Source organism: Vanellus vanellus (genome assembly GCF_965231255.1).
Source record: "Vanellus vanellus genome assembly, chromosome: 6".
Classification (NCBI taxonomy): Eukaryota; Metazoa; Chordata; class Aves; order Charadriiformes; family Charadriidae; genus Vanellus; species Vanellus vanellus.
The window spans coordinates 62,253,742-62,273,404 of NC_138911.1; the positions used below are offsets into that span (position 1 = coordinate 62,253,742).

General features: G+C 46.3%; 1 protein-coding gene across 2 annotated transcripts; it reads right to left on the reverse strand.

Moving 5' to 3' along the window:
* Positions 1-389: 389 nt before the first annotated feature.
* CYP46A1 (cytochrome P450 family 46 subfamily A member 1) lies at positions 390-16,220 on the reverse strand. 2 transcript variants are annotated; one of them, XM_082485468.1, is made up of 15 exons: positions 16,070-16,220; positions 12,471-12,548; positions 12,103-12,184; positions 11,482-11,555; positions 10,698-10,784; positions 9,875-10,013; positions 9,155-9,265; positions 8,246-8,402; positions 7,855-7,917; positions 6,663-6,735; positions 6,138-6,222; positions 4,163-4,273; positions 3,809-3,897; positions 2,837-2,903; positions 390-1,960 (listed from the first exon to the last, which is right to left on the reverse strand). In XM_082485468.1, exons 1-15 carry the CDS (start codon positions 16,195-16,197, stop codon positions 1,799-1,801), a joined length of 1,506 nt encoding a protein of 501 aa, XP_082341594.1. In that variant the 5' UTR covers positions 16,198-16,220; the 3' UTR covers positions 390-1,798. The 2 variants fall into 2 exon arrangements, with proteins under 2 accessions (XP_082341594.1, XP_082341595.1); XM_082485469.1 differs by lacking the exon at positions 12,103-12,184 and having other exon boundaries at positions 16,070-16,116.
* Between the last annotated feature and the right edge of the window lie 3,443 nt (positions 16,221-19,663).

Here is a 19,663-nt window from a genome sequence, read left to right on the forward strand (position 1 = left end):
TGCTACCATCCCCCTTGAGCCCTCCTTCGAGGTGCCCATCCCCATTGCAGGGGTAGCAGAAGGGAATATGTGTTTGTGCGACTAACGCATCATCTCAGCTCATTCATTAGTAGGGCAGAGCAGAGAGCCGGCATGGTGGCATCTCACATCTCCACAGCACAGTTTGCTAGTGTGTCTGTCGAGCTGTCTGTGTGCTGTTCACAGCTTCCCCCACCACTCCCTGCACTGCCGAGACTGAGACAGTTCCCTCCCTTTGACATATTTCCAGCCTTTTGTTATGCTACTGGCACACCTAGCCTGACTGGCATCGAGTGGTCTGCTCCCAACTGCATCAGCTCCCAGGAACACACAACCAGCTGCAGAGTCCTCAGTTTTCCAAATCAGTTTTTATTAATGCCCGGGAGGTTATAAGCAGTGCTCCAGCACAAGGGATTGAAGAACTGGTCTACCAATAGATGGACTAAACCTTCCCTAACAATACAAGTATTGGTACCTCTGGATATAAGTCATATTAATACACTGTATAACATCGCTTATGTTATCAAGAGCCACACAAACCTTACTGGCCTGTTATCCCACTGCTGCACTGAGCGGGACAGTGCAGTGCACAACAGTAGCAGAACCAGGGAAAGCTCTGGGACATTACTGTCCTGGTGTGGAAACTACCACAGGAACTTGACGGTGTACAGACCAAGTTCTTGTCATTTTAATTCAAAAAGGTAAGAAATAACAGCGGCAGCACCAAATGTCTTGAATTCCTTGTATTTCAGGGGCTAAACTAATATTAAGTATCCACCTATTTCTGGAAGGTGGTATTTTCACATGATCACTTTCTCCCTAGCAGAGCCAGGCTGCAAGCCTGCATGCAGTGAGCAATTTTGGCACAGCTGCAGAAAAAGGGGGTGCAGGACCTTCTCCTGCTTCTGACCCAAGTTGCACAGGCATTTCTTCAGCAGCAGTATCGCTTTAAGCAGCACTTACTTCCAACCCTGCTGTACCTACTAGACCACCTGGTCCAAGTGTTACCATAGATTTGTGATGAGCCAGACGGGGAAAATGAACCAGGTTAAAATGAATGCACCAAGACCCCCTCAAAAGAACAGTGTCTCAGGAGAACGAGGAGGGGCTGTGGGAAGGGGTAGGAGGAAGCAGGAGAGCACCTTTCTACAGCATGGATTGGGAATCTGCACTCTGAAAAATACTGGAAGAAAAGTAGGACAGACTGAAGAAAAATAAGGCAGAAGCAATAGGGAAAAGTAGTGGCCACAGTCTCTGATTTTTGTTTCAGATTGCTCCCATCAATCATTCTTCTCATTTAGAGAAAGGATGGGAAAATTGCTTTGACCAAGAGAATAGTTCTAAACTTCTCTTCCCAAGTTCAGCCCAAATCTTGAGCTCTACTATGAAATATCCCGAACAAGGGCTCACTTAGACCATGTTGTGTTGTAAGTCAAGTTAGTGGAAAGTATCAGCTGGGATTTGAGTTTAGGTTTGTGTGGAGCTCCAGGGATACTCCAGTGAACGGATGTTCTTTTCCTACTCTGGTCAGACCAAACAGTCCCCCAGGAAAATAAGAGGCTTTGCAATTCCAGGTATGTTTGCAGATCAAAGATGCTCAAACATATCTAGAGTGACTCTCCTAAGGTTTTCTTCAGTAAATGATAAGGAAAGCTAGGAAAAATTTCAGTCTAGTAATCCTCTAAACGGGGCTGCAAAATCTAACCTTTGATTAGTGTGAAGATCTTCAAAATCAGGAGAAATGCTATGACTACCATGGCATGCTCCCATCCCCGAGTAGTCACGCCTGGCAGCCTCTTGCAAGGCTCCTTGGCTTTAATTTACACATTACTCCATCTAGTGGCCTGAAGGTTCCAGCCTCCACAAGTTTAAAACTCTGCCCTGGTACCAGCTGGAATTCAAACCTCTGCAGCAGTTTTGCCATCACCACTTTTGCCTCCATCTGTTGAGAAAAAAAGCAAGCGGATCGTCAGTGACAGCAAATACAGCTTGGACTGCAGCCACGTAAAGTCAGTGTATTACATCATCCTGCTTTGTCAATATAGAGATTTAAAACTTAAATGTTACTCTTAATGCAGCTGACTGAGTTTGGACAGGAACAGAGTTGCCTGAGGCTTCCTGGACTTGAGGACAACTCACAGGCACAAAGATCTGTCCCTGTGTTCATGTGTTAACGCTGTTTTGGAAATCAGAGGTAAAACCAAGCACTTGAACAGGAAGATTTTGAGCACTGGTGCTTAGATGAAGTCAACAGCACAGACCCAAAGAGCTGCCCTCCTGCTGTCCTTCTGAAATGCTCTTTGCCATGCTCGGGTAATCACATACTTCATTAAATTGTTCCTCCGATCCACACAGCCCCCTCCTCACCTTCTCAGTGCCAGTCCTGGCTTCTGCCCTTCTGCCAGCTGATGTTTTCCCTGCCTTGACTCTGCCAGCTGCAGCCACAGGACAGTCCCTAAGAACCCCTGCACACCCCCCACGTGTCTGACCTTGGCTGGCAAAGGGATGTTGACTGCGGTTCCCATCAAGGGGTTTGGATTCAAGCAGGGTGACCCAGGACAGTTCAGAGGGAGAGCAGCCTGCTGCCCCCTCCTCGGGCACAGGTGACGTGGGACCAGTTTGGTACGTGTATGTCTGCTCATGAAATAGCATGTGAGAGACGTGCCCTGTTGTGGGCATGGTGGGGATCTCCCCTCTAGAGGAAAGCAGGTCAGTGCACCATCAGTTTGGCCTTTGGTCCCTCATCATCAGCCACGGCCAGCACACCCTGAGCTGGTCCAGTGCTTGCTATGAAGCATCATTCCAGGCCTTTGCTTACCTGGGCAAACATCTGCCCGATGCAGGATCGGGGTCCCAGAGAGAATGGAAAATAGCAGTAATATGGCCTGCAAAGAAAAACGTTACGATCTATTATTCTGACAGCTTGGTCATAAAGAAACAAGTATTTCATCACAGCAGCAAGGAAATGGTCTAAATACCATTTCACCTAGCTGCCTTGTTAAGACAATCTCCAAATTAACATTTTTTTTGCTTCAGAGCAGCAATACAGTTCTGCGGCAAGTTTCATCATCTCTCTGATTACTATATGGCTCAGCTCACAGAGCTGTTTTGATGAGTGCAAACCTTATTTCAAAGCTGAATGTCGAGTATACTCTTAATGCTCTCCAACCCATCACAGGGACATAACAATCCACCCAATTATTGCTCCTTTGGGCAGCTCTGAACCACGTGAGTGTGAGCGCGTTTGGTTCAAGAGACCAGACTAACTCTAGGCTGAAGTAAAACCCCTGGCTCACAATGCAGTTAGATGCAGGGATCAGCACCAACTGTTTAGGTCACTGGTCCCTCCTATTGAGCTCCCGCCTACTGATTAGGCTTAGGCTGCCTGCCCACAGGGCTGAACAGCATCTTCTGTCCCTCAGCCCCTTGTCCCCTCTCTAATGTGGAGACACTTCAAGCATCCTGGGGCCAGCGCTGCCACGCATTAAATGCCTGTATTGCATTAAGGCAAATACTCAACCTGGTTTTGGCCCAAACGCTGGCTTTTTACCTCAACAAAAACATTAAATAACATTAGTATTGGTCTTTTTTTGTAAGGTATCGCATAGTATAAAGAACTTCTGAACAGAAGCTGCACTTTATTCCTCTCTATTTGCATTTGGATAAGGCTTTACAGTTACTCATACTGGAATGGAAAAATAGTTTTATTCTACTTTCTTTCCCTTGAAATCTCTTCTTGTAATGATTCTTTATTACATATTTAATAACCTGAGAGTAAAAAGAAACTCACTTAGGTGCATCTTTGCTAAATCGGTCTGGATTGAAAGTGAGTGGATCCTTGAAATACCTTTCCATCCTTCCCATTATATAAGTGCTGAACTGTCAAGAAAGAGTTTTATTTGCATTAGTCAGGAGTAGCACACTGAAAATGCCTCTTTGCTGTCACAGCTAGAAAACCATAATTGCCTTCCACTCCCCAGGCAAAAATGATCTGGACTCCCAATTTATACCCCAGTTTTGGCCAAAATTTCAGAGAAGTCAGTAGAAAAATACCCAGGGAGGATTTTCACCCTCTGATACACAGATCCATTACATTTGGATTGACTGCAGCAGCTAAAAGCTGCTGCTGTTGGATGGGACTCACAACGAGTGTTGTGTTTGCAGGAATTCTGACGCCACTGACAACGTGCTCCTTGTCTGTCCAGCGTACTGTCCCTGGGACAGGTGGGTATAGCCGCAGCGATTCCTTCAGAACCTGTGTCAGCAAAAAGCACAAAAGGTCAGTTAGTTAATACAGTGTAGGAAGCAGAAATAGAATTAATTACCTCCCTATGGCCTTTCATTTTGGCTAGATGGGAGCTTTGACTTGTGGAACAGATGCTGGTGGAACAGATGCCTTGGACTCCTGTGGGCAAAATATATGGCTAAGTCAGTTCCTTCAGGGCTAGTTCTTTCTTACAACTAGTAAAATACAGAGAAAAAGAAGCAAAAACCACAAGAGGTACCACACATCGAACAGATCTAGCACCTCAAGTCAGGTCAAAAACTAAGTTAAAAAATTACTGGAAAGCAAATTCAAAGGGAATATCTGAGTGAATTCTCATGCTCCCAGTGAGCCGTTCTCAGCGCTGACTGCCATGAGGATGGGTGGTTGCTCTCACCTCCTTCCCACTCTCAGCGCTGTGCTCCCGCTCCTGCCTTTGTCCTGCTTCTGCTGCTCAGGGAGTTGAGCCAGGCCAGAGCACCAAAATGACAAAAAACAACCTGGCAAAGCAAAATGAATAGGGAACAGCGAGAAAAAATGGAATGAGACCATTTCTTTTGGTGGCAGTGAGCTGTAAGAATGGCTTATTTCATCAAAGTGAAACCTAATTAACAGTCCACATTAGCATCGCACTGCAAACGCAATTAACGATGTGTACGCACAAGTGGATTAATGAAAAAGAAGCATGGACAAAAGGATTCAGAATTGCCTGAGCAACAGGAGAGGAGTCCCATGGTCTCCGATACTCCAGTGATGGACTGGGTCTGACCAAGGGTGACTGTGATTTTGGTTGTACAGATCCAAATTTGTTCTGTTAAATAGTCTGCTTTGAGAGGCTCTCATGTGATCTGTCTTAAAATTGAAAGGCTTAGATACCTCATCCTAATTGGAGTGGTGTAATTGTGATGGTGGTTGGAGAAGCCTAATGAAACCTGCCGATTTCTGTAATCACACAGAGATGCCTTTTCCTTATGAGAAACACACCTTTGAAATCTATCTGCTGTCAAAGTACAGTGATTTGTAGGATGGGATACGGCAAACGGTAAAACACCATCACCCACCTTGACAAACCAGTTTAAGAGAAGAGTGATCATGGCAGACTACTAAAATCACAGGAAATTTAAGTAGGGAGAATAGCTGCCAGGACTGTGATTCAGCCTCTCTTGAGGGCTACTGGTGTCCCCCACCTTGTCAAAAAGAATACACAACACAAATGCTGGCGAATAGCCAAGCCCTGGCTTTGCAGTTCATTACCAACCAGCATTTCTATACACAAAACCTCTTTTAGGACCAAACTCCTCCCCACCACCACCCCGAGCGACTGAAGAGTTTCCAGACTGAATAATTAAAAATTGAAATTGCAAAAAACCAGCCATTATTTTTGGGTGTCCTCAAATCCTGCTAAGTTTGTGGTGCATGGTGAGATCACAGCTGGAAATGCTTTAACAGTAATCAAAAATAGAGTTGTGAGCTTGGGAAGTGCCTGGGACTCACGCACAGGTTGGGCTTGAAGTTACAAACCCTTCTTAAAATACAGCTATGGTTTCAGCTTAAACAGGTAGGGATTAAACAACTCGTTTCTAGCTCCCAGCTTGGTAATAATTAAAGAAGGCAGTGAAGGAATCGTGGGATTTTGGAAAGAAATTTGAGAAGCATCCTTCCCAACAGGGCTGGGCTGCTACAAATGGCTCACGGTACCTGCTTGCTGAGTCTCTGTGGACAAACACCGTCAAGATCAAATATTGGCATTGCTCTTAAAATTTTAAGAGTGTGGGGCTCCTCTTTGCAGTCCCATGATATGGCAGGAGTGCTACCAAACAGCTCTGACTGGTATTTTACCTCACTCCTACAGTACCTGCGATAAGTACGTGAGTTTGCCAAGATCATCATAGTCAATGTCTCTCTTGGAACCAAGAACTTCATCCACTTCGGCCTGAAGCCTGCAGTTAAATTAAAAAATGTTAGTTGCAGACGCCCCTTTCTTGCTAGGCAAGTTGACAAATTACATTTTTCACTTTCCAGACACTGAGTTGGACTTTGACTCCCATCCTCAGGCAAAATGCCTACTGATTCCCAGCCAGCCTGCCTGAACTTGTGCTTCATATCAGGATGCAGCAATGTGCATACAGTGCAGCTGAATCAGGCAGGACTCAGGACCAGCTTTGTAGAAAGGCTTTGAAAAAAAACACTTACATGGGAATTGAAGTAATTAAGCTTAAGCTTTTATAAAATTTTAAACATATTGGGACTATGAAACTGTTTATTTTGGAAGAGAGGGTAGAATTTATTGGGAATTGATCCTAGCTTTTTTTTAATCCTTATAATTAAGTTCACCTTGAAATTAACAGCAAGCTGGGTTTGCAAACTGGAGCACACGTACCTTTCCAGTATTTCAGGATGCTGAGCCAGTGCCATTACTGTAAATGACAACTGATTGGCAGTGGTTTCATGACCTAAGACACAAAAAATCAGTTTAAAGGTTAGTATGACACAATAACACGATACAAAGATAGTCTGCTAGTGTGATTGCGAACAGGGAACTTTAAACGTCAGGCCCCAAATGTTTTATTTCAAGTATGCTAGAAATTAAAGGAAACACTAAAAGGGATGTAAAATCTACATAAGGAACTTTCCAGAATGACAAGAACAACACATAGCTGGTAAAGATACAAGCCATCCTGTTAAACTCAAAGCTGCACTGGCTGCACATGGCACCTACTGGCTATGAGCTCCCTAACAGAAGGGTCAGTGAGGTTCAATATTTCCCTTGTCATATTGTAGGACACACAGTTCTGCCAAGACGCAAGGATTTACAGGTTTTCAGGGAAAACAGCTTCCAGCTGTCTTTCTTTGAAATGTCTGCTTTATGTGGATAGTTTTCATTTTTTCATGGATAGGCATATGTATTATTTTGAAAGATTACAGAAAACAGACTTCTGCAAAGATGTGTTTGTTGCAATAACATCTTTCTTGCACAAGAACAGTGTTTTGATCTCACCTTCTTAGGAACCCAAATCCTACTGACTTACAAGACTGATCTTTCTACGTTGTTTACCTCACGTATCATCTCCGCCTCTGATTTTCCTGATAGGAGAGGGCACTGTCAAGCCTACCAACCATTGACTAACGCTCTTAAGGCAAGAACAGCATTTAATTGTGTGGGTGAGGTGACATGAAGACGCATGGATTATGTTAAAGATGCTTTCAATGGGCTTTAGCAGGATCTGTGAGGAAGGGCCAGAACCCCGTGAGGAATAGCCTTGCACCCCAGTGGGCAGTGCTGCCCTCTGCACCGCAGGTTGGAAACCACTCGCCTGGCATTATTTGCTGTGTTGTATGTTATCCTCCTTCAGTCATATCAATTCACACATGAGAAAACCAAGAGTCCTCTTCAGACCTCACCCAGCTGGTCCTACGCCAGTGTAATACTGCTGTCTTCCACCCAAATGACTCCTTGGTTACGGCAGAATCACACAGAGTGAACAGAGATATTAATCATGACCCTACAGATGGCCCAAAAATGAGTACAACTTCCCACATGACATATCCAAAATTTTAAAATAGCTACCAACCCGCAACAAAGAAAGTGATAAAGTTATCCAGAATGTTTTCATCATCTCTAGTTTCCTCCAGAGCTGTCAAGAGAGAAAAGCAAACGGGATTAGAAGATGTCCCTGCGTCGCAGCAGGAACAGCCAGAACGCTCTGCCCTGTTTTGCACATTTTGTCTGAGGTGGTATCGGGAGGGGATGCCGAGTGGGCAAGTCAGCGGTGACTTGCGGCCAATATTTGATCCAACACAAACAAATGGGAAATTTTCAAAGCAATAGGGAATTTTCAAAGCAAATCTATCTTCAGTGTGAAAAAACCCTCCTGAAGACATTGAAGGATCAAAGCTCAGATCCCCAAAATACGCCTTCCCAACTCTCACAACAAAACATGCCACAGACTACATGTCCCCTACCATGTCCTTTCAGTATCTGCGTAAGAATATCCAACGTGGCTTCCTTCCCGTTCTGGATGTCCTCTCTCCTCTGGTCAATGCACTCCTTCCCCACACGCCGCAGCAGCCTCACACTCTCCTTGACCTCCTTTACCAGCTTCTGTTTTCCTGGCATGTACTGAATACAGAATTTCTTTAGTCCTTTTGCTGGTAAAAAATATTACCAAATGCTATTTTTCAAGTGAGCACCTTGCTTTCTGATAAATGACATTAGTCACAAAAACGTCTGCTCTCTATGGAACAAAGTCCCTAAGGTAAAAGGTTTGGGCTGAAATGAGAAATATTCCAATCTGGGCATGCTGATGTCCTGCCTTGTCAGAGTTGATATTTTGAGCACCGTGAGCAAAATTCCTCACCTCTCCGCATAGAAAAACTGCAGCATGCAATACAGAATCTCACCTCTGAGCCCAAAAAGGAAAACGGGAGCTCTAAAAGCCTGAACTACAGCTATAAAAACTGTGGCATGATTTTTAACTGAAGTATTTCAGATTGCATCCGTAATTTCCTAGCATATGAATTTTTGTAGAAAATGCAACTTTTTTTATGGTAAGGAAGTTCAAATTTCTTCCACCTTGAGCGAAGGCTGCCATCTTTCTTTAACAAATGGTAAAAATCTCATTTTTTGCAGTGATGGGTGTGAAAGTGTAAAACCATATGAGAAGACACATGCATCGGGGAAGAGAAGGCAGAAAGACAAAAAGGAAGCATTAAATGTTAATGTTAATTTTGCAAGTGTTTTAAAGCACTAATGAATTTTATCTCAATCCACGTCAGAGAGAAAAAGCTACTGACGACCCTTTCCTCATTGCACAGCTCTGGCCCACTCATGCAGGAGCAGGGGCTCCAGCTGGAAGCAAGGAGTCTACAGACCTGGAAGAAGGGGATGCGCATCTTGGTCATTCCCTCCAAAACCATGCGTACAGCATGTGGTAGAGGCATTTGGTCATCGCTCAGTGCGTTTAATTCCAAGCCAAAGGCTACCTGAGGAGTGGGAGAGAAAAAGGCAACTCACTGCATCCTCCTGGCTCCCTGTGTCTGAGGTGAAAGAGCAGGTCAGCCTCACACCACCGCCTTTTCCCCTAAAAATACCTCAGGCTAGAACCTGCCTTGCAGGAGGCTGTGAGGGAAAGGTAATATCTATGTTATATTTCCTTCTTATTTGGGGAGATTAATAATTTACTGTTACTCTCCATTCATCCCAAACTGTTTTGCATACAGAAGAGAAAAGCCAGCATAAGGCAGACTTCATGCTGACATATAATGGTAATAATACAATGTCCACCCGTGAACAAGCACTGGTGTGCCCCTTTTTGGCACACATGGGTGGGAAGTATGAGGCTGTAAGGGCTTTTGCAAAGGGTCCCCGTCCTGCAGCCCACGCCTAGGCTGTGCAGACCCTTCCCTAACTGTCCCTTCCTACAGTTCAGCCTGAATAGGAGTGGCACGATTAGTCCTTCAGCCCTTTTGGCACTGCCGGGTAAAGGTCTTGTTCCCCGGCTGCGGCTCCTGATCCCATCCTGCTGCCGGTACCCATTACTTCCATTCCTTCCTGCCAGCTGCAGAGGAAACAAGAAAGCGGACAGCTGGTACCTTTCCAATGATATCCATAGTCACCCGGTTCATCATCGTCAGCATGCTAAACTCTTTTTTTCCATCTGCCTTTTCCTCTAGCTTCTCCATCAGCTCCTCTGCTTTTTCATTAAAAGTTTCCATCAGACCAATCAGGTAGCTGAACAATTAATAAAAATGAGTGATGGGGGCTCTGGAAAGGACATCTTTGCTGAGGCAAAATTATCTTCATTATTTTCCACTGAAAATTGTAGAGGATTTTTGTTTTTTAATTTATAATAAATTTGCCTAATACTTTAAAAGGCAAGCAGATAAAATGAGCTAAATTCTTCTTATGGCAGCCCCACTCTGTACTGCCATGTAAACAACGGCTGTCACGGCAAAGGGCTTTGGCCTGTGCTTGTTGAGACAAATGGACTTTATCTTCAGACCCTAAACACCATGCATCGAGGCACACACAAGCAAACCAGACCACACCTCTACTCATCAACCACACGGTACCTCCCCCGGGGAATCACTCAAGGAAGTGAATGATGAGGCTTTCCCACTTCAAATCCCACAAGTGTGTTTTCCAACAGGATAGGTCAGCTGTCACCACACTCCTGGATACACAACCCCGGGACCTTTCTGCCATCGCTGAGCACATACAGGTGTCACTCCCCCATGGGAAGTCTGGTCAAATTATACTCGTCATGGAAATGGTGAGTTGGACTCTAAGTAAAACATGATTTTGGCACTAAATGTTTTTTTTCTCTTTCTAAATATCAAATAATGGATCAATGATAGGGAGAATCATTACATTACAGTAGAAATAACTAGACCATCCCAGAGATATTTGCCTTACGTTCGGCTGAAAGCCGGATCCATTATCTTCCGCTGCTTGTGCCAATGCTCATGGTTGCAAGCAGTTACCAAGCCATTCCCTAGAAACCTAGCATTTAGAAAAACAAGCAAAAGAACAGTTTTCAGCAAGGAAGTCAGCTGAACCCCATGTAGTCACAAAGATAACTCTTCCACATCTACCTTCTTGTAGTTTTCCTATATGCAGGGAGCACTGTGCTGCTTTGAGTACACAGTCGTTGCAGCACTGTGGTCAATAACTGAACTGCAGATATGTTTTGCCTGGTAGGCATGGACTACTGAGTCCAATAAGATGCTGGTTCATTACAGCTGTTATGCAAATAATTAATATAGTAACTGTATTATTATATTTTTAAAAGCTTCAGGCTAACAAAAAAATCCCCTTTTTTTTTTGTTATTGAGCTTTAAGAGCTGGAAACTCCCATGCATTAAGGAATAATTCAGTGCTCTAAAATCTAAGTGAGAATGATGATGGTCTTGAGCAAACTATTCTAAGACTAACTGAACATCCCGGGGATGGGGGAGAGAGGGGGAGGGGAATATGATCAAGGTAAAAAAAAAATCCAACATAACCTCCTCCCCAACTGGGGAGACATTTGACTTGGCACATAATTTAGTAGGTACATGTTGACTACATATGTCTGGAATTAGTCATTAATCCCAAAACTAAGGTAAATGGTCTGATTCAAAATAAGTGTCATGCCTGTGACGTTATTTATCTTTCAATTGTTTTCAAATCACAATGGCTTCAGATAGATTTCACCTACCTCTCACCAAATATATTGAAGATACGACCATACACCAGCCGATCCTTTGGGTACTGCGATGACATCAAGAACTCCTAAAATCAAATCTCAGGTCAGTGACTATAGAGTGCAATTCACTTCCCAGACAAAACATAAAAAGCCACTCACACCCTCTTCCTCCTGTAGCAATAGTCTGAAGACTACATGAATTATTTGGTGTGCCCTGATTCCCCAGTTCCTGTGCTGCTAGCTGGTTTTGCATGCCTCTAGCACTTTTTGCCCAATGACCCGAAATCTCACTCTGTGGTTACTGCAAAGATTTAGAGGAAGAAATTCAGTCCCTTGTGCCTCGCTCATTTGAGATATTAAGCTCTTGCAGAGACTCTGCTTTTCAGAAATGGTGGATGCTTGCTCTATCTGCTGTTTAAATAGAAGTAACAAAGTAAATCAACTCATCAAGGAAGAAAATAATTCAGGACAGGCCAGGAAGCAGAGCACCTTACTCTCCTAACCTGGCCAGAGCCGCCCTCTCCACAGGCACAGATTGGCTGCACTGCACTGCCCTGAACATCAGGCACCACCTCTCTTTTTCTGGAGGGACAGGCTGATCCCCACTGTCGATTCAGCTTTGTTTTGCAGTACCTTCACTCCTTCAGGAGCCAGAATCATTACTGTGACTCTGTGAAAGGCATTAAGCCGTACAATAGGTCCATATTTCTCTGCCCTACGAGAAGAGAAGGGAAAAAAAAAAAAATAAAATTATGGTACAAACCACCGATGTGTAACAGTTCAGATCTAATAATCTCAAAGGACCAAGGCAGCATGTACTGGGAACTACTACAGTCTTCAGCAAATAAAGCCATTAAGAGAAAGATCAATGCTCTCTCTCTAGCTCCACTACTGACCTCCTGAATGATGCTAAAAATGTAATTCAGGGCCTCTGCGCCTTGATTTCCCAATTTTTGCTACAGGGCTACCCCATTAGATGTTACTGATGTGTCTCAACTTACCACTGCAGGAAGAGATCATGCATAAACTCCTGTTTCCTCAGTATTCTCCACAAGATCGGCAGATGTCCAAATAAAAAGCTGCAGAAAATGAAGGTTAAGAGAGTCACGAGGATGCCAACACAGGGTTTTGCATGGATTGCAATCCTTGTTGCTCAGTGATGCAATACAAGTGTTGCTCATATTTTCCTCCTTGTAAGGAAAGAAAAAAATAACACCTAGCTGTGGTAATGCCCAGCCCTCATGTGGGTAAGCCAGGGACTAAGGTCAGGCTAGTGCACTTGTGCAGCCAGGAAGACCAGTGCAGAGATGCAGGACAAGGTCTTCTTCTGCTGCTGTATGACACGAGATGTTTGGGTCTGGGCGGGAGCTCCTAGCAAACTGCTTTGCGTTTTGCCTAGCTGACTGAATCTCCGCTGCAACTATTACATTTCTGTACATGCAACAGACATTTGTATTAAACATTTTTTAATACACACTCAGCCCTGATAAGCACAACTTCAGTTCTGTCAGTGGAGTTAAAATGAGTAAAATTAGGAATGGTCTTTCTGTCTAAAGCCATGTCACCTCAAATGCTGCAAAAAAGAGGACAACCTAGAAGTAAAATCACTGGTTAATATGGAAATTGCAGAAATAAATAAAAAGGGTTAACTGATCAAAGACAATAGCTGTATTAAAAAGTTAGAGATTAATTCTTTCCTTTGGCTGTGCAGGTGAATTCCCACTGGCTTTGCATGCATCTGAAGGAAGATCTGGACAAGCTCCTCTCTAAATGAAGCAAGCTGCACTCAAGATCTGTTTTCCATTTGAGAGAAAAACAGCCATGCTATCATCCTTTTCAGTATAAACAAGCTATAGGGGAAAAACAGGCTCTTATTTTATTTCTGTTGGAACCAGGAGGCACTTAAAATAACAAGCACTCTACTAAGTTACCCAATATCTACAGAAACTTTTAATTCTTCACTTGTTTGACTTCTCCATTGTAACTGGACTCCAAAAACATGTGAAAGCCCCAAATACAACAGATGGGTTGTTAGCTAAAGCTCTGGAAACCACTCTATCTGCAGTGCATGAAGCAACGTCCCACTCGTGGCTCCCCTTGTATGACACATGAATCCTCAGAGATATTTTTCATTCCCCGACCCATTACTACCCAATTAAGTCAGGTGTTACAGCAGGCCTAAAACATTCATTTGCTAACCAGAAGTCCCTATTACTTATTGCATACCATGAAAAAAACTAAGCAAGAACTTGGCTTGGGATATACAACTACGTGACACTATCACCTGAAAACATGTATTTGCAAAGAAATCCCTTTTGCCCATTTCTTGCTATTAAATCTTTAATATGAAGCAAACCTTTGAAGAGATGACCTCCCCTCTTCACTGGTGAGCCATTCACGCGGTAAAAACGACACAAAGACACTAGGACTCACTTTTCCAGCCTGTCCTGCACAAATCTCCTTTGGAGATGTGCTGTGTTAGTTCTGATAAAATAAATCAGCCCAGGAAATCAAGGGCGCTAATGTAATTTTGTCATCATGCAGCCATAAGACCTTAGACAAAGTCTGAGGTTTTGATAAGATCCTGTTGTACTTCATCCTAAAACAAGACTTTCTTACGCTTTTATCAAAGAGAAAGAGCCAAGGGCAAATGGAAAGTCATTCATCTGGGACAGAATAACACCTGGGAATGATACGGGCTGGCTCTGGGGAGCAGATCTGCTGACCACAGCAAGCTGGACACAAGCCAGCCTTTGCTTCTGGTGCTGCTCTTCTCCAGTTTGCTAGATACAGTCTCAGCTGAGAAGTGTTTAGAATTGGATGAATCCCACTTCAGAGTAACTTGGGTTGGTAAGGTACCTCTGGAGGCCACTGGTCCAGTCCCCTGCTCCAAGCCAGTCAACGTGAGAGCTATGTTACATGGCTCAGGGCCTCACCCAGCCACCTGTGCCAGTGTTTGAGCACCCTCATGGCGAAGGTGTTTTGCCTTACACCTAACTGGGATTACCCTTGAGACAACTTGTGCTTATTGCCCTTTGTCTTTCATTTTGCAATTCCAAGGAGAGTCTGGCTCCATCTTCTTATAACCACCCATTAGTAGCTGAAAACAGCCAGTGGATCCCCTCTGCCCTTCAGCAGCTGCTTCTCCACAGAAAGCAAGCCCAGCTCTCAGCCTCCCAGGCATCCTGGCTGCACTCCACTGGACTTGCCCCAGTTTGTTAATGACTCTCTTGTACTGGGGAGACCACCACTACACACAGCACCCAGCCTTACTTTTTTTTCTTTTTTTTTTAAAATAAATGACTTTTCAGAGCTGGAGGTATTTGATTTTCCTTACCTTGGGCAGTTAGAAGTGGAAGTGTTTATGCAACAGGCATGAAATGGGGGTTTTGGACCACCCCTGGCAACTTACATTTTTTAAAAGCTATCAAGTACTGTGGGTTCACATGACATACATGCTTCCACCTAGACATACCAGCACTAGAAACCTTCCTGGGAAGGATCCTAGGCTAATCACCACCAGCAAGCCTCAAACCCTGAAGAAGGCACAAAAAAGCAGCCTCAGGGTTCCTCAGGCTGCCATTCCTCTAGGGTGTTACTTCACACCTCAAAATGAACCTAAAGACAAGCAGGTTCAGGTATGACATCATCCATCCTCTCTCTAATCTTAGTATCTGACTCTGATTATGCAAGTAGGCTGAAACATGGAGTTAGGCAGCCAAGCTTGGTGTCCCTGTAGGACTGTTTGTGTAAGAGAGCGCCGATGTGGCGTCTTTTCCCATACCATGTCCCAGAGAGCACGTGCACCCAAAGATGAGGCTGAATGGGAAGCCCACACTCTGCTGCAAGGCCCATGTCTCCTTGTGACAGCGCTGCCATCGCCTCACTGGCAGCTTTTCTCACTGCCCTTTATCACTTACGACATATTTTTGGGGGGGCAGGAACCAAACACCTATCTCATGAGAGAGAGCAGGGAAGGTGCGCGGTGGAGTTGGTGCCACTGTGCCTCTTGGGGCTGTGCGGGATGGCAGGCTGTGCTGGTGCAGCGCAAAGAGCCCCTCCTGCGTGGCTGGTGCCGCTGGTGAGCTCCCTTGGGTGTCGTAGGCAAACTCGCAGCTCAGGCGGGCAACTCTGAACCGCTCGTTTCACGCTGCTGTGGCCACCTGGAGCCACCAGCCAGCGAGACGCAGGCCAGCACCGTGCCATCCCAAGGCGGCCTGAGCATGGCGGCGGGATCCCTGGCGATCCCGGACAGTGCCAGCCTTCCCTGGGAAGCAGGTGCACATGTGCGCTGTTCCAAGCCAGCTCGATTTCCTCGCCTTTGCCCTTGCCCACACCAGCAAGGTCCCGGCCCGTCCCTACGGGTCGCCCCACACAGATACAGGCTGGAGCCTTTATCTTCTGCTCCGGCGTTTCCTCACGGCTCCAGCCTGGCAGCGAGAGCCGCCGGGGGTGCAAGGTCCACCGCTCTGCCCGGCCACGGGAACGGGCGTCGGGGCCAATGCCAACGGCGGGAATCGCTCTGCAGACGCCTGAACCCGCCCCGCCCCAGCCCAGGCCGCCATCTCCCTACCCCGGCCCTGCCCTGCCGGCCCCTCACCTCTCCCGCGGCGCCGCGGGGATGTGATCGTACTTCGCGTGGACGTGTTTCACGTAGCAGCAGTACAGGCCGAAGGCCAGCAGGGAGAGGGCCAGCAGCAGCCCTGCCGCGGCCCACAGCGCCTCCATGGCCCGCGGGGCCTCCGGCTGACAGCGGAGCGGGGCGGGGCGGGGCGGGAGAGGCCCCGGTCGCGGGGAGGGCCGGGCCGGGCCGGCGCAGGCCGCGGTTGCGGGGAGGGCCGCAGGCGGAGCCGGCCCCGCTTAAAGAGCCCGGCGGCAGCGAAGGAGGGGAGGGGGACTGGAGAGCAGCGGCGCGTCTGAATACACCCACACGGGGTAACTGCCGGGCAGGAGCACATAGAATCACAGGAGGGGCTGGGTTGGAAGGGACCTTTAAAGGTCATCTAGTCCAGCCCCCCTGCAATGAGCGGGGACATCTTCAACTACATCAGGTTGCTCAGAGCCCCGGCCAACCTCACCTTGAATGTTTCCAGAGATGGGGCATCTACCACCTCTCTGGGCAACCCGGGCCAGTGTTTCACCACCCTCACTGTAAAAAATTTCTTCCTTATATCTAGTCTGGATCTTCCCTCTTTTAGTTTAAAGCCATTATCCCTTGTCCTATTGCAACAGGTTCTGCTAAAAAGCTTGTTCCCATCTTTCCTGTAGGCCCCCTTCAGATACTGGAAGGCCGCAATAAGGTCTCCCCTGAGCCTTCTCCAGGCTGAACAGCCCCAACTCTCTCAGCCTCTCCTCATAGCAGAGGTGTTCCAGCCCTCTGATCATCTTTGTGGCCCTCCTCTGGACCCGCTCCAACAGGTCCATGTCCTTCTTATGTTGAGGGCTCCAGAGCTGGACGCAGCACTCCAGGTGGGGTCTCACCAGAGCAGAATAGAGGGGCAGAATCCCCTCCCTCGCCCTGCTGGCCACGCTGCTTTTGATGCAGCCCGGGATACAGTTGGCTTTCTGGGCTGCCAGCGCACATTGTGGGCTCATGTTGAGCTTTTCATCCACCAATACCCCCAAGTCCTTCTCAGCAGGGCTGCTCTCAATCCCTTCATCCCCCAGCCTGTATTGATATTGGGTGTTGCCCTGACCCAGGTACAGGACCCTGCACTTGGCCCTGCTGAACCTCATGAGGTTCACATGGACCCACTTCTCGAGCCTGTCCAGGTCCCTCTGGGTGGCATCCCCTCCCTCAGGTGTGTCAACTGCACCACTCCGCTTGGTGTCATGGGGTGTGTGTTTGTGTGTGTGTGTATCTCGCTTTCCTGGGTGGAGGTGGTGCTTTGCACCACTGCGTGGGAAGGTCAGGGAGGGTGCTGCACCTTCACGTGTTTGTTTACAGAAGCGTTTTAAGTGAGATTCATTGCTGAAGGCTCTTAGGCAAACTAGGCCATTACAAGACAAGGAAGGTGGAGGGTTTTTTTGACTTTTAATTGTTTAAAACATAAGAGGCAAAGGGAATATACTGTTGATGCCTGTGGCAATCAATAGATGAGGATTTTCAGAGCAGTCTGTTTTGGGCCTTGTGTTTCACAACGTACTCATTCATCATCCAGACATGGGAATGAGAGATGATACATTTTTATTCAAAATAGGTGATCTAAAACCGACTGCCACAAATTTCATAAGGATCACAGGACACAAGGGACCAAGCCATAAAACGGTGGAAATTCATTTCTGGTAAATGAAAAGTAATGCATGGGGAAAGATAAACTATGTATATACATCCAACCCAGTGATATCTATTCAGCAGCGGTACTTGTTCAGGAAACATCAGCTTAATGCTCAGTACAGACCAAAGAAGCAAGCAGAATTTGCAAGAAGAGAAGCAAGCAGAAGTTTAGAAATGGGAGTGAGCAAAACAAGATGCCTGGCTGTATTAGTGTGTAGGGTACGCTATAAATGTAACACACACCCGCTGTGTACGAATACCACACGTGCTCTTCCTCCCAGCTCAGCAGAAGTGTAGAAACATAGACAGAAGAGATTAGGCCTCCAAACTGGAAAAAGGAGGACTGATGGAGGTTATGGCAGGGGTCTGGAAAATCATCAGTGGTTTGAAGATGAATAGAGACAACCTAATCATTACTTTGTTTAATCAAAGAACAAGGAGGCACCCACTGAAATTATCTGGCAGCAAGTCTAAAAGAGGAAGAGATTTTTCACCACAAATTGTTTAAATGGAGGAACTCATCACACAGACTGTTGTGGAGGCTAATGAATAAATTGGCTTGCTAGAAGCAAGGGAAAGTGATGGGGGATGGATCCAGGAGCCATCACTGGTCTCAGCAGGAGCTCTGCGCTCTGGGGTTTCCTGGCAGGAATGGAAAGACCCTGAATGGCCCGAGTAGACCCCCTGAATGGCTCAAGTTCTGAGGATACACAAACCTCCCACTGTATCCTCCTGTCTTCCCATCCTGCCCTCAGTCCAGCAGCCTCTTAAACCCTGCAACACTCCCTATGGTCTCCTATAACCCACCCCCAATTCTTCCTTCCTCCTCTGAGACCTGCTGCCTGCACCCATGGCCCGTTCCCATGCTGTAGCCCCTGCCATCTGGATCCCATGCCCAGTCCATCCCTTTGAAGGTTGCCCACCTTGCATGCAGGGTGGCAGACACTCCTCTCCATTGTCCCCGTAGCTCTGACTGCAGCAGAAGAAGGAGAAGCAGGACACCCTGCTGCCCTTTAAAGCAGCACACCACTCTCCTGTCAGGCTTTCACAGGACAACTCCATTCATGCACTGTTTCTCCATACATGCTTTACTCAACTGGCTGGAGACAGGATACTAACCTACCTGGATTTTTATCATCTGTTTTGCTGCGCTGTGGGTCTCTGACATTTCTCAGCACTGTATGAGGCTGCTGCAGGAGTTTTCGTCCCCGTCATTTCCAATAAGGTTCCTTTCCCCTGCTCCCCTCCCACGGCAGCTCCCATATGGCTATGCCTCTCCGCAGCAGGAGGGAGAGGATGTAACTCATGGCACCCTCTGTTTTTGTCCATCTGACGCAGCAATCATCTGCCAGGCACCTCCAAGAGTCAGCTCACTTCACTTCCCAAATGGAAGCAATGACTGTGCTAAAAGGCCACAATCTGCAGGTCTTCCGTGGTTTTCATGTGTCATTTCTGCTTGTGTTTGAGACTAGCAGATCAGGGAGAGCAGAAAAAGGCTATCAAAATGCCAACAACACATGCTGGTGCAAGGTGGGAGATTTTTATCTCTATTTCATTTTTATTTCAAACTGTAAATAATTTCAAATGGGCTGTTAGTGACAGAGGGACAGCTGGGAGTCAGTGGCGAAGGGGAATTTAAGGAGCACCTGTAGCAGTTGGGACTCTGTGTGTTATTTGTGGTGCTTTCCTGCGTGAATGCATGCCCGTGTATCCATCACTAGCAACTCAGAGGCTAACACCCATTGGCCAAATTCAACGAAACTTGCCATGGAAACATAAATCACAAAATGCTCGAAAACCAGGCAGATGAAAGGAATTGCAGTGCCTTTGTAGTGTGAGCTGGGCTAAAGAAAGATTTGATATTACAGACCTTAGAGGATGACAGGGATTTTCTTTTGAAGTCCCCAGGAACTGGTA